The sequence below is a fragment of the Mastigoproctus giganteus genome, chromosome 13 (genome assembly GCF_048544385.1).
Source record: "Mastigoproctus giganteus isolate SK-2022 chromosome 13, ASM4854438v1, whole genome shotgun sequence".
Lineage (NCBI taxonomy): Eukaryota > Metazoa > Arthropoda > Arachnida > Uropygi > Thelyphonidae > Mastigoproctus > Mastigoproctus giganteus.
Window position 1 is genome coordinate 48,259,073 of NC_143587.1, and position 15,231 is coordinate 48,274,303.

At 35.9% G+C, this 15,231-nt stretch overlaps 1 protein-coding gene across 1 annotated transcript in view; it reads right to left on the reverse strand.

The window, feature by feature from the left end:
• Window positions 1-15,231, reverse strand: part of Gart (trifunctional purine biosynthetic protein adenosine-3 Gart) — a 106,721-nt gene that overhangs the window by 85,066 nt on the left and 6,424 nt on the right. The window contains exons 2-4 of the mRNA XM_090387599.1: window positions 14,362-14,508; window positions 10,449-10,544; window positions 9,248-9,422 (exon numbers count right to left, since the gene is read on the reverse strand). Coding sequence (XP_090243725.1) covers window positions 9,248-9,422; window positions 10,449-10,544; window positions 14,362-14,506 — 416 coding nt within the window. The 5' untranslated portion in view covers window positions 14,507-14,508. The remainder of the gene's footprint in view (window positions 1-9,247; window positions 9,423-10,448; window positions 10,545-14,361; window positions 14,509-15,231) is intronic.

The following is a 15,231-nucleotide window of genomic DNA, read 5'->3' on the forward strand; positions in this document are numbered from 1 at the left end:
TATATATACAACCTATAATATATATCAGTACACATTACTAAAATAATAAAATGGTGTAGAAATCTTCAAGAAATACCATTTCTCATATACCAGATAGTTACTTGTAATTCTAATAATTCTAATAGTTAATATATAGGAGAATAGTAATTTAAAAGAGAGTATAATTATTATTTTTTAAATTAAACTTATGGATCTGCATATCATTTATACATTATAATTTACTTTAATAACCACTTAACCTTAATGACTGATACAGTATGTTTTAAAACACATCTGATCAATAACTACAATATCCAGAGCTGTCACTAACACAGATGGGTAATTCCACTCTGGATAACCTAAGTATAAGCTTTATTTATTTATTTATTTTTTTTATTTGAACCCCAAACACGAGAGGTATTAGAACCTATAGTACTTAGTACCGTGCTTGGGTTGGAGGTTGAGAAGACGAAAGAAGAGATTTGTTAACATTGGACTTGAATTTCTGTAGATTGTAATTTTCAGGAAATACGTATGAAGGAAGGTTGTTCCAGAAAACGGCAGTTGAATGAATAAATGAGGAAGATGAAAAGTTGGTTCTGTGTGTTTGAAGTTCGACAGTAAATGGATGTTGGCTGGTGGCGGCACGTGTTCGGACTGTTTTGAAAGAGAGAGCAGGAATTATAGAAGCCAATTCAGAAGAACAGTGCCCATGGAGGTATCTGTAGAAGAGGCATGCAGCAGAAACAGTGCGTCTATGAGACAGCGAGTGGAGAGACTCTGTTAGGGATGAATCATTAATTAACCTAACTGCCCTCTTCTGAATGGAATCAAGACGTCTGAGAGAGGTTTTGGGGGCACCACCCCAGATGTGGGAACAATATTCCATGGCAGGGCGGATTTGCAATTTATACAGAGTGAGCAGCTGTTTGGAAGAAAAGTAACGCCGAGAGCGAAAGAGAAAACCAAGTTTTTTAGATGCAGAGGAAGCAATATTTGTAATGTGCTTGTGCCAAGAGAGATTAGAAGTCAGGGTAATCCCCAAAAGAGATATATCCTTTTGCCTAGAAATCAGAGTGTCACTAAAGATAAGCACAGGAGCAGAAGAATCCTTTTTTGTGACATACAAGACAAGACTGAGTTTTAGAAGGGTTGAAATCAACTAAGTTGTCTTTGCCCCACTGGAGAATTACCTGAAGATCGGCATTTAAGGAATTGGTAGCAGATTTTCGAGAAGTTGAAGCTGATTGAGCAGGACAAGGTTTTTCAAAATGGAAAGTTGAATGCAATGTGCGATCATCGGCAAAACTATGGATAGGATTTCCAGTCAATGGAAGAAGATCATTGATATACAAGAGGAAAAGTGTGGGGGAAAGAACTGAACCTTGGGGGACACCGGCATTAGTGGAGAAGTTAGAAGACAGAGAGCCATCTACCATCACCCTCAGTGAGCGATCAGAGAGAAAACTGGATAACCAATTACTAAAAACAGTTGGCAAACCATAAGATGGAAGCTTGTTTAGAAGACCTTTATGCCAAACACGATCAAAAGCCTTTGAGATGTCAAGAGCAACTACTTGTGTTTCACCGAACCTTTCCACTGAATTAGTCCATAAATGGGTAACATAAGCCAGAATATCACCAGTGGATCGACACTGACGGAATCCATACTGGTGATCATTGATCAGACGGAAGGTTTCTAGGTAGTTTAAGAGTTGGCAGTTAATTGATTTCTCCATTACTTTAGAAAGAGCGGAGAAATACCATCAGGACCTGGTGCTTTCTTAGCATCAAGTTTCATCAAAATCCTTCTGATATCCTTTTGACGGAAGACCACAGGAGGCATTGAATGGAGTGTGTTGGGAATGGTGGGAGGTGTTTTACCAAGATCATTAATACATGAGCTGGAAGAAAAATGGGATGCTAGCAGGTCAGCTTTATCCTTGGCTGAAGTGACAACAGAACCATCTGGTTTGGACAGAGGTGGGACAAGAGATGGGCAAAAGTTGCGGCCCATCGCTTTGGCAAGAGACCAGAATGCTCGGCTACCATTAGGGCAAGAAGCAAGTTTTCTACTCTTAGCCTGTTCAAACTCTAGTTTGGACTGATTAATAACTGCTTTACAATTGTTGCGAGCTTTGGTGTAGGCAGAAAATGAAACTGAAGAATTAGAAACAAGCCAATTACGATATGCAACATTCTTCTCTTGGACAGCCTTAGCACATTTATTGGAAAACCAAGGTTTAGATAAAGGACGAGATTTTAAAGTGGAGTGTGGGATAAAAGATTCCATTCCTGCAAGAATAATTTCACTGACACGATCTGAGCAAACGTTGACATCAGAAGTTTTGAAACAGTAATCTGACCAAGGAAAAGAAGAAAAGAAGTCTCGCAGGTCATCCCATTTTGCATTCTTGTAATGCCAAACAACACGAGGTTGGGAATAGCCATGAGATAAAGGTTCCATTGGAGAAGAGACAATAACCAAGTTGTGATGTGAAGTGCCTAAAGGACCTCTCACTTCGACCGTGTACTTAGAAGGGTTGTTTGTGAGAAAAAGATCAAGCGTATTGGCTGTATGATTAGGATTGTCCGGTATTCTTGTAGGTAAATGAACAATCTGCGCTAGGTCATTAGTAATTGCAAAAGCCTCATCATCTCGACTTGCTGGGTCGGTGTGACTAGAAAACGGAAGCCAGCTGGAGTTGTGAATATTAAAATCACCAAGGAAAATTACCTCACTGTTAGGAAAGTTGGACTGGAGAAAGTCAAGTTGCAACGAGAGGAAGTCAAAGAGTTCCAAGTGATTGGTGGAATTGGTTTGTTTGTTATTTGGTTTTTAGGAGCATTAGCAACTAAGGCCATATTGCTCCGGGATATGCGGTGGTCATTCCTTGACCTTTCCGCATACTCCGTATTTGGTGGTGACGGGCTCGAACCCCGGTCTAATCAAGAAGCATGTGCTACGCACTGCTGCTCCTTCCCACCTGGCTACGGAGGCGCCCCTGGTGGAATTGGGAGAACGGTAGAGACAACAGATGAATTTGACACAATGAGGTAGAGAGATTTTAAGCCAGAGAAGATCAAAGAGAGGAGATTCCAAATTGCCAAGTCTCTGACAGGGAATATCAGAATGGACATATGCACAAGTACCACCTTTGAGGGGAAAGGAATCATACAGCGAATAATTTGGGCATCTGAGATGAGCAGTAGTTGAATCAACCGGTAACTGAGATTCTGTCCGGAAAAGTACATGGGGTTTGGCAGACTGCAAGTGGAAATGGACATCGTTGAGATTAGAATTGAGACTACGTATATTTGAGAAATGAATTAGGAAGTCCTTGGGAGGTTTAGATCTTTTCGCAGATAAGCTTGCTCTATTAGTTTGACAATTCATGGTGTATTCAATAGTAAGAAAAAGTGGGTGGGACATGCTGTATGAAGTAATGAAATTTTTGGATATGGCGTACATGTCGTAAGAATATACTCAGATCCTTGACATAACGTAGCCTCGACAATGCTCCCCGCATACACACTACTCGGACTCCCTGCAGTCAATATCTGGCAGAGTAGAGATAGCAAAATTATACACTAGCTGATCTGGAAGCCTCCTAGAGAGTTACCAATAGGTTCGGTCTGGTGTACTAACTTGCGGCCAGCCTGCGAACACCGTTTTAGAGCTGTACCCTCGAAATGTAAGGAATATTGGATCTCGCCACACCGTTCATCATAACCTCAAAAGTCATCAATCATACTGCATGATGGAAGAGATATAAACTTCATTCTCATACTTTTCACTTTCCTTCAAATAATTATTTCAACAATATGGGCTATTTGGTACCCGAGGGTAGGGGTGTATATTTCTATCTTAATTCCTTACCTAATTTCACTTCCTGTTGAAAAAACTGCTATTACAACTGCCTGTGACCACAACACAACATTTAGACAAATAAATATGTGTGTATGTGTATATATACATATTCATTTATTACATAAAGTTATGTAATAAATTACTTTATAAATAAATTACATAAAATCATCACATAAAGTGAGATTGTAAGATTATATACAGGGTCGGCCAAAAGTAGGTATACAGTACTGATTGGGTCATGGTATTTTTATTTTATTTTTATTTTTCATTATTATTTCTTTTTAGTTTATTATTATTTCTTTTCATTATTATTTCTTTTTTGTTCTTTCAACAAGATGGGGGGCCTCCTCATTTTGCTTTGACAGTACCGATCTACCTTGACATGACCTTCCCACAATGCTGGATCGGGCAACATGGCAGCATTGAATGGCCACCACATTCACCTGACTTGACACCTATGAACTACTTTCTTTGGGGCGTAATAAAAGAGAAGGTTTTTGAGAGGAAGCTCCACACAGCAGATGAACTGAAGGAGTTCATCTCTCAAACATTTATCAACATTGGTGCTAACCAGAATTTGTGTGTTACTGTGTGTCACAGTGTTGGGTACAGGTTCCAGGAATGTTGCAACATTGATGGAGGACATTTTGAGCACCTGAGACTAAACATGACCAATCAGTACTTGTATACCTACTTTTGGCCCACCCTGTATATATCTATCTTACAATCTCACTTTATTGTCAAAATAAAGAATATAAGCAAACTGACTACTCCAGTACAAACAAACAGAGATCTTTACAGGTGTAAAACACATACACAATTGGCAAATACACAATTTAAGCACAAAATAAAAGCTGAGTTATCATTAAAAATTAAGAAAGTGTCCATTAAATCTCCATTATGAGTATACATAACATGGCAAGGATATAACCTGCAGCAGTTTCCTAAGTTTCCAGTCACATACCACTGATCACAATTAAGAATCCATTTAGCAAGAAGATTAATCCTTCTTGTTTCTCATGAGAGCTAAGCAGAGAACAGAACCACTGTGCAGAGGCTATGAATAACTTTATACTTCCACTGTATAAAGTCCCATGGATTAATGTTGTCATCTATTTCAGATATGAAATTTAATAAAAATGTAGCTTTTTGAAAAAGCCAGAGACCTTGAATTGAGAAAAGACCAAGAGACACATAGAGACATCTGAGAGGGCACCACAGGATGCTTGAGTTTATCAGCCATCCACTTCAACATCCAAAACTCAAATCTGAGAATTGATTGAAGGTTGAATTGCACTGCTATGGCCTAAATGATCACTCAGTATGTCATACGAGACTGAATATACAAAACAAAATATTATAGCACCACTTTTTGATCTGCCACTTTACAAACATCCACTTTGAAGGCTCAGTACACTTTCAACAGCTCGACTGTAATCATAGTAAAATGCTCCTTTAAAATTACTTAGTCAAAAGTAATCCCAAGGAACTTCATTACAGGTGACTGAAGAAGAGGGTGATTTAGGATATCAATGTGAAATGGGGTGATATTAAATAAAAGACTAAAGATCTCACATTTGCACTTTCTGGAATTGATCTGAAGACCAAAGCAACACAGATAAGTTAATAGATCTGAAACATAATTTTGAACTGCTGTATTATTAATATTAGTATTAGCAATGGCCACATGATGCAAGGAAGCCTATGGCTTATGCTGCACCAGCCAAAAAAATGAAGAAGAATAAAATAATAATAAGAAAAAATTTTTTTTTAAATAAATAATTAATAAAAGAAAAGGAAATAGACAATCAATGTGTTTCCCTCCTCCCGTAGATAACTATCCAGCTGACCATTCAATTTCCCCAAACTGTCAGCCTCTACCACCCATGTAGGTAACTTATTCTAGTAATTTATAACTCGCTGGCTAAAATAAAACTTCCTTCAATCCAGTCTAAACATCTCCTGCCGTAACTTGAACTTATAGCCCCTAGTTCTAGAATCATTTATAACTGTGAAAATTTTGTACTCGGTCATTGTCTCTCAGAGCCTTAAACACCTCAATCAAGTCTCCTCAATCGAGTGGGATTTACTCAAGGAGGTAACTACCATCAGAGGTAAAGGGAAGGGTTTTTGTTTTCGTAAAGGCGACTATGATGGTCTGAGACAGTATTTAAATTCTATACAGTGGGACCAACTGATGATGTTACCAACAGCAAACTCAAAATGGGAAGCATTCAAGGAACTAATCTTGAAGGCTACCAGGCTTTACATACCAACTAAGAAATATTGTTCAAGGTTTAGGCCTAAATGGTTGTCAGATGAACTAATGAGACATGTGGCAGAGAAGAAAAATGCATGGGATACATACAAATTAATGGGTGACATGGAAGCCTATGAAAGATATAAGTTGGTCTGTAACCAAGTCGCAAAGGAGATTAGGCAGGCAAAGGCAGATTATGAGAAATCCTTGGCAAAGGATGCAAAGAAAAACAGAAAAGAGTTCTTTACCTATTTAAACTCAAGAAGGAAAGGGATGAATCAGATTGGTCCACTGGATATTGATGGTTCAACAGTTGAGGATCCTGCTCAGGTGGCTAACAATCTAAACGAGTATTTTGCATCTACATTCACGCATGAGGAGTTATTCAGAAAGGAGAATGATGTAGGTAAAGTAAATATTGGCAGTGAGCTGAATGATTTTGTAATAACTGAGAGGAAAGTGGAGGAGAGATTGTTGAGGATAAACATAAAAAAGGCACCTGGGGTGGATGGGATCTATCCAGTTATATTAAAGGAGGCAGCAAAGGAGGTAAGCAAACCCCTAGCCATAATTATGAGAGCTTCTTTGGACTCAGGGGAGGTACCCATAGACTGGAGATGTGCAAATGTAACCCCAATTCACAAAGGAGGATCAAAGGCTGACACAAGTAATTATAGACCTGTTAGTTTAACTTCTGTTCCAGGTAAATTAATGGAGGCACTGGTTAAAGAAGCACTGCAGGATCATCTAGACAAGAATTCAGTTATAGCTCAGACGCGGCATGGTTTTGTTAAGGGCAGGTCTTGCCTGACCAATTTGATTGGATACTATGATGTAGTCACAAAAGAACTGGATGCAGGGAATAACTTTGATATTATATATTTGGATCTTAGAAAGGCTTTTGATACTGTTGCACATGGAAGACTGCTGCACAAATTGGAGCAGTGTGGCATTGGAGGCAAATTGCTGCTATGGATAAGGGGATGGTTGAGTGGTAGAAGACAGAGAGTGGTAATCAATGGACACTGCTCAACGTGGACTAATGTTATTAGTGGAGTTCCTCAGGGTTCAGTGTTGGGTCCGTTGTTGTTTTCGGTGTTTATGAATGATATTGATGATGGGATATCAAGTTTAATGTCCAAGTTTGCAGATGATACAAAGGTTGGCAGGGTTGTTAAGGACACCACTGACGCTATGCTGCTGCAACAGGATCTGGAAAGGTTGAACAGATGGGCTGAGAGGTGGCAAATGAAGGTTAACATTGACAAATGTAAAGTACTACATATGGGAAACAGTAACCCCAGAGCAACGTATCAACTCTGCGGTACTACACTGACAGTGGGGGAGAATGAAAAGGATCTGGGGGTAATTGTGCAGGCAGATATGAAGTTCTCTGAGCAGTGCATGAGCTGCAAGAGTAGCTCATGGTATCTTGTCAATGATATACAGGAATTTTTCTAGCAGGGATAAGGAGGTGATTATTCCCTTGTATAAGGCAATGGTTAGGCCACATCTTGAGTACTGTATACAGGTCTGGAGGCCTCATTTCAAGAAGGATGTAGAGCTGCTGGAACGTGTACAGAGAAGGGCAACAAGATTAGTGAATGGAACAAAGGGTTGCTCTTACGAAGAAAGGCTTAAGTTTTGCAAATTACAGAGTCTGGAGACTAGGCACCGGCGAGGTGATCTGATAGAGGTGTGTAAGGCTTTGAATGGTTTGAGCATGCTCAATGCCAATGGGATTCTTCATCTTGCTCAGAATAATCAGCTCAGAGGGCATAAATTCAAATTGAGGAAGGACAGACGTCGGATAGATGTGCGGAAATTTGCCTTTGGCCAGCGGGTGGTTGGTTGGTGGAACCGACTTCCATCACTTGTTGTTGAAGTTGATAGCCTAAACAAATTTAAGGCTCAACTGGACAGGTATTTCGAGTGAACGGAGGGATGAAATGGGAGTGGTGTGTTTTTTTTTGTTTTTTTTTTTTGGCTGATGCTGAATAAGCTTGCTTTCTTGCATCATATGCCTCTACTAATGCTAATGCTAATGCTAATGCTAACTTACATATTCGAAATCTTTCCTCATATGGATGCCCTTTTGCCAATCTCACCAGGCGAGTTACTGTCTTTGGACATTTTCAAGAAGCTCAATGACCTTTTTAGGTGCGGCCTCCATACTTGAACACAGTATTCCAAGTGTGGTCTAACAATAGCCTTGTATAATGGGATTATGACATCCTTATCTTAATAGCAAATGTTCGACAAATCATCGAGAGGACATCATGGTCTTCCTTGCAACCTGTCTACAATGCTCGGAGAACTTCATGTCTGACCATATTGTGACACACAAGTCCCTTTCCTCCACTACTGGCTTTAGTTGAACTCCACCAAGTGTATAAGTTATTTTGGGGTATTATACAATAAGGTATTATACTGTTCCTCATTATACTACCCTTAAACTATGCTGGATTAAAGCATAGCTGCCATTTTTATGACAGCTATGCTTTAATGGGACAATTGCAATGGGACAATAATTGGATGGGAGGGATTTGTCACCCTTTTTAGGAACTGGCTGGATATGAGCAAATTTCCAAGCAGAAGGAAAAACATTTTAGCCTCATTTTAGGAAGGATGTAGAGTTGCTAGAATGAGTGCAGAGAGGGGGGGGGGGCTGTATTGTAATTGAGGTGTATAAGGCCTTGAATGGTTTGAGCAGGCTCAATGCTGATAGGATACTTCTGCTTGCTCAGATTAAGAACCTAAGGGGACATAGATTCAAATTGAGAAAAGACAGTTGTAGAATAGATGTGTGGAAGTTTGTCTTTAGCCAGAGGGTAGTTGATTGCTGGAAAAGACTTCCATATGTTGTTGTGGAAGTTGATAGCTTAAATAAATTTAAGGCTGAACTAGGCAAACATTTGGAGTGACCGGATGGTGAAATGGGAAGTTTTTTTTTTTTTTGCTGATGCTATAAAAACTTGCTTACTTGCATCATATACCTCAACTAATGTTAATGTTAATGCCAATTGATTATATTCAAATATTTCATTCAGTGATGGATAATTTTTGTTTGCAATTAGAAAAAACTTGGATTATAGATTAAATATACTATATATATACTAATACAGGCAACATCATACTTTAAAATATGATCTTTAGCTGCTTGTGAATCTGTGAATGATTTCCATCGAGCTGTTGGAATACTGTTTCTGTCCATGAATTCCTTGGCAAAAGCTTTACTAGCTTCAATTTGAGCAGCCTTTTTACTTGGTCCAAAACACCTGATACCTGCATCAGTTAAATAATCAGCAATTCCTGAAAAGAGAATGCACTTATATTATCACAAAAGGATATGAAAATTGTATAATTAGTTCGTATAAACTTCTTGGTTTTAATTCTGATCAAAAATTGAGTATGAAAATAGATAAAAGAATTTATATTCACTAATAAATTCTTGAATTCAGTATTTGCCACAAAAAAAGAAGAGTGAAGTGAAAAAACAATATGAAGGATGATTAAATAAAATATTGAAGTAATAATTCATATTTTCTGCTATTCTCAAGACTGTTTCTAAAATTATTATTGTAACATGCAAGCACTGCATGATTTCAAGTTTTCTGTTTGATAAGTTTTCTTTGTTTCTTTTATCTGCTAAGTCTTTCCCTAAATACTTTCTCTCTCTCTCTCTCTCTCGGATAAATGTTATAAAGGGTAATTCTTCTTTGCATTGTTAACAATTTTTCACATCCTTCCCCAACCTTTTATGAGCTACTAGTACCTTTACTGTTCTATCTTTTAGAGCAGAGTGGCTGTTCAACAGCGTAGCAGGACAGAATTTATTCCAGGTTCATCGTTTGGCATTAATCATTCTGGTGATTGTTAATTTGAACTATCACTAGAATACATTCCATGACTTATTCAAAGTCATTATAAAATCTGTTTATGATGTTTTTTCCATTATCCCATAACCTAATTTCACTCAAATCCTCTCAGATGTTTTCTTGATGAAGTGAGAAAAGAAAAGAAACTGCAGTGAGTCAAAATGGGAAAGTAGTGTGAAGCTTCAGATAGATTTTTTTTATATGTGATAAATATACTAACTTATCTGGATTAAGGAGGAGAGAAGTATGAACATTCAAAAAAAAGTGAGTAATTCAAAATTATTTTAACTCAATATGTACATAATTTATTATTTTCTACACCTAAAAATTTACAAATTACACTTGATAAAGTCATAAACTAACTATAAAATACAACACAGACAAAAAAATATATTTCTACTGTTTTCAGCATCTAAATAAAAATAAATAACTTAACTGAAAATTACAAGACAGTTCTCACCATTGGCCAAGGGATCCTCAGGACCAACAACAACAAGTTTAATATTGTTAGAAATGCACCAATTTTTAACAGCTGAATGATCTTTCACATCCAATTCTGAAAACAAATAAAGTACTGGCATATTAAATAAGAATAAAACAAGAGCACTAAATTAACATTAATTGTAACTATTAGCATTCTTTTTGGAACACATTCAATGAAAAACTGATATGAAATTCCACCAGTCCTTGAGAGAGAAAAGAAATAATAATAATATGATAACAAAAGTTAGCTCAGTACATATTAGGGCATACAATACTGGGATCCAGTCATTTTTTTCCGGTATTGAAATACCGGTATTGATACAAAAAATACTGGTTTTTCAGTACTAATTTTTAAAAAAATAATTGTTTATAATTTAATCACATAAAGGTTATAAAATCACCTTTATTTGATTATGATGTCGTTATCTCTACTAGCAAATGTTCGATAAATCATCGATAGGACACCATACAACATTGCAACCTGTCCACAATTCTCGCACAACTTCATGTCTGACCGTATCGTAACTCCCAAGTCCCGTTCCTCCACTACTGACTTTAGTTCAACTCCATCAAGTGTATAAGTTATTTTGGGGTTGCTGTTCCACAGGTGTGCATTTTGACCTTGCATTTTGCTGAATTAAAGCATAGCTGCCACTTTTCTGACCATCCCGGAGGTCTATCTAGGTCACTCTGAAGAAGCTCTGCTTGGTGGCGATCATTAACTACTCTACTGATCTTTACATCATCTGCAGGTTTAGACCTCACGCCCTCCATAGATGTCATTTAAGATAATCAAAAACAACAGTGGTCCCAACACTGATCCTTGGGAAACCCCACTACTTACATTAACCCAATCTGAGGAATAACCATTTATCACAACCCTCTGCCTGGTGTCCTTCAAGCCATCGTGCTATCCATCTAAGGATTTTCCATGTGATTCCAGCCTGCTCCAACTTATAAAGTAACCTCTCATGTGGAACGAGTCAAATGCTTTGCTGAAATCCAAATAAACAATGCCGAAATTATTCCCTAAATCCAGCTCACGAGTGACCTGTCAAAATGGCTAACCAGATTTGTTAAACATGATTTTCCCTTTACAAAACCATGCTGTGTATCCTACAGAATTCCATTTCCATCTAAATGATCCTGAATTCCACCCTTATTCATTGCCTCTGTGATTTTCTCTGCTACTGAAGTTAGACTGGCCAGTCGGTAATTTCCCGTTACAACATAAAACCACCTTTATGTTCCAATTTACACCAATCTAATGGAATCTCTCCTGTCCAGTGATGCTCTCATAACTAGCCTTAATGGTTCAATGCACTCACTTGCCACCTCCTTTAAGATTACAGGATATATGCCATCAACCACAGGAGCCTTACTTGCCTGTAGGCGTGAATGTTCTCATTAAATAATCATTTGAAATTTCAACATCATTAATTACATTTTTTTCAACTTCACTTCCATAATATCTCATTGACACAAACGGTTTTTTTCATGTAAATATCGATGCAAAGTAACTGTTGAGTTCATCTGCAACTTCAGCTATGCTATCTAACACTATCCCACGTCCATTACATAAGGGTCCAATCTGATTTGTCCTTCTGTTCTTTGCATTTATATATGTGAAGAATTCCTTAACTGCACTCTTTGCTCTCTTCTTTATTCCTTATCCCCACTCTTTGCGCTTTCCCAGACTTAGTAAAGATACTACAGTGAAAATTATACTTCGCTTAATAAAACTTCTTTCTCCTTCAGAAAATGATGAATATAATTCAACCATGGAAGACCAACATTGAACAGAACACCAGTGTTCCACAAATTCTTTCCAAAATAAGAAATTGCCTGACTCCAATGAGATTTTAAAAGATGAACTTGAGTCAGAAATTAATGAAATACTTTTAACTATTTTTGCTAAAAAAAGTTCAAAACCTAGAAAATATGGACTGAGATCATCTACGATTATCTCAGTACAATAGCACCATCCAGCACAGAATCCGAGAGGACATTTTCTGCCACTAATCAAATACTGTATGTACCAAAAGTAGATCCATTTTAAATGAATACTATTGCTTATGTTTCTTAAGAGCTCACTTTATTCGACAGGTAGTGTGGATGCTTAAACATAAGTAAACTTTGCAGTAACAATATGTATTTTTTTGTTTTCAGAATAAATGTATTTTAATGATTTTTTTCAGAATATTTATTATTGCAATAAAAGTTTATTTAAAACATGAATTCAAGTATTTACAGTACTTGTTTTTTTCCTTACTTTATTGCACCTAATTGTCATCAAAATTTATGAAGAAAAACGTTTGTTTTTGGGATACCGGTATCCCGGTTTCATAAATTAAAAATACCAAAATACCGATATTAAGATTTTGACTGGTATTGTAAGCCCTAGTACATATATTTTTTAATGCTGTGCACACACCTTCAAAGAAATACACTCTTGATTTTACTAATTAGCATATGTTAAAAGGGCATTTTTTGCCTGTATAAATAAGACAACTGCCTACAACTCACATAAATAATTTGTCAATATTTTCCATAATGTCAAGAGTCATTATTTTAAAAATTTTTTCCCAATTTGAACTCTGCAAAAATCTACGTATGGATAATTTTTTGAGGGCCCACAAATTTATAAATTTGCTCCTGTGGTTTAATTTTATGTTATAAAAATAATCTTAAAATGTAGTGTACTAATTGCTTATTTTGTTGAGATTTAAAAAAAAATCATGCTTTATTAACCACTAGACAAATAGTGGTTGTTTTAACTACCACATCCAGGGCCTTTTTTTTTTTTTTAATCTCTTTAATACTCTTCAGACCCTGCCCATCAGGCTAAATTCGTAATACCTTTCAAAAATGGTCTTTCTTTTGTTTTTCTGTAAAAATTCAAGAAATCCCATTACAAATGACTCCTGACAAGTTTCTTGTTTTTTTTTTGCTGATAGTATACAAGCTTGCTTCCTTGCATCATTTTGCAAGAAAGTAAATGTATATACTGTACTACCATATACTGATAATACTAATATAATAACGCAATAAACCCTGCATTAAGCCCCACCTCACAGGCCAGGCAAAAATACTCCTTAAGACAGATCAGTGTTTAATAGGGGATGCATTCCAAATTTTGATAACTTTAACACTGATATTTCATTAAATTAAAAAACAATCAGGTCTCAGCACAAAATAAAATAATATTTATAATATTAAATTATTATTGTACAAAAAAAATAGTTATTTTAATGTAGGCATGAATTTCTCTTATAGTATTTAACCATGATCCTTCAAAATTATTCTTTAAATTAATTTAAAGAATTTTAAATTAATTTACTCAAACCTTTATGATTAATATATAACCTTTATAACCTTTATGATTAATTCATTTAAAATTCTTTTAAATTTTTGATATTATGAAGCCTCTTTTTCTTTTTTTTTTTTTTTTTTTCCCTACAATGAAATTTGTTTTTGGATACTTTATATTTCTTCCTCATTATCACTGGAAAATAAACTTTGCTCACAGTGATTCAAGATTTCACCAGAAGATGTCCCAATCAGTAGTTACACTGTTTATTTCACATGTCAGTAGATCATTTTCTAAGAATAAAACTTCCTCTGCTTGGACTGCTTATACCAGAGTGTACACTGTATAAAGTAGGAAAGTGATGAAAGACTGCATTGGACTTAAAGAAATAATATGCATTCTTCACACACACACACAAAAAACATGATATGCATTTACCTCAATGCTCAAAAAAGTATTCTATAAGAAAATTTATACTGAAACAGAGTAGCCTGCTCCAATAGAATATAGATATAAGTAACATACAAATAACTATATAGTACTAAATAATATATAATTATAAAATACCACCATAACTCACTTAAATTAGAAATTTTTTTTTTATTATGGGTTCCTGCATTTCCCGGAGAAACAAAAATATGTTCTATGTGAGGAGACTGTTCCAACTTCCATGCCAAGGCATGTTCTCTTCCACCACTTCCAATAAGCAGAACTTTATCAGCCATACCTGTAATAATACAAATTATATTGCATAAAATTTCCAATAAAAGTTTTATACTGTAACAAAAATTTCAATGCCAAAATTGATATGCCGGATTCTAATAAATTGATAGTAATAACTATAGAGGTAAGAATGTACAGGAGCTAATATGACAACACAAATTTATTATGACAGTACCACAATGTACTGAGACTGAATAGGTTCATAACACAGCTATCCATTAAGTCTATGGATAGCTATGAATAACACAGCTATCCATAGACTTAATGTTTTTGCTTATAACATTGTTTTTGTCTTATCAATTACAGAATAAAATATTAAGATATGTGTTGTCTGTGGATGTAAAAAGAAGAGAAAAACACAAAAACTCCTCTTGATATTAATGTCATAGGAAGCTTATTATACTTGAATTTTTGACTGTTAGAAAAAACTATCCACATCAGTTGTCAGGAACAGCATTTTCAAATTTATATATCAGGTAACTGATGAGGCAGGGCTCAAAATGAAATATTTTATGAAATGGACTGCTCCTCAGGACAATACATGAAGAACACAGTTAACACAAATATATATTATATATATATATATATATATGACATTAACAAGGTATATCAAAACAATGTATCATTTTAGCATCCATTCCAAGTCCTGCTATGAGGTCATTCTTAATGTTGTTTATTTGCTATTATGCATATAAACAACATTAAGAATGTTCTCATTTGCTATTAT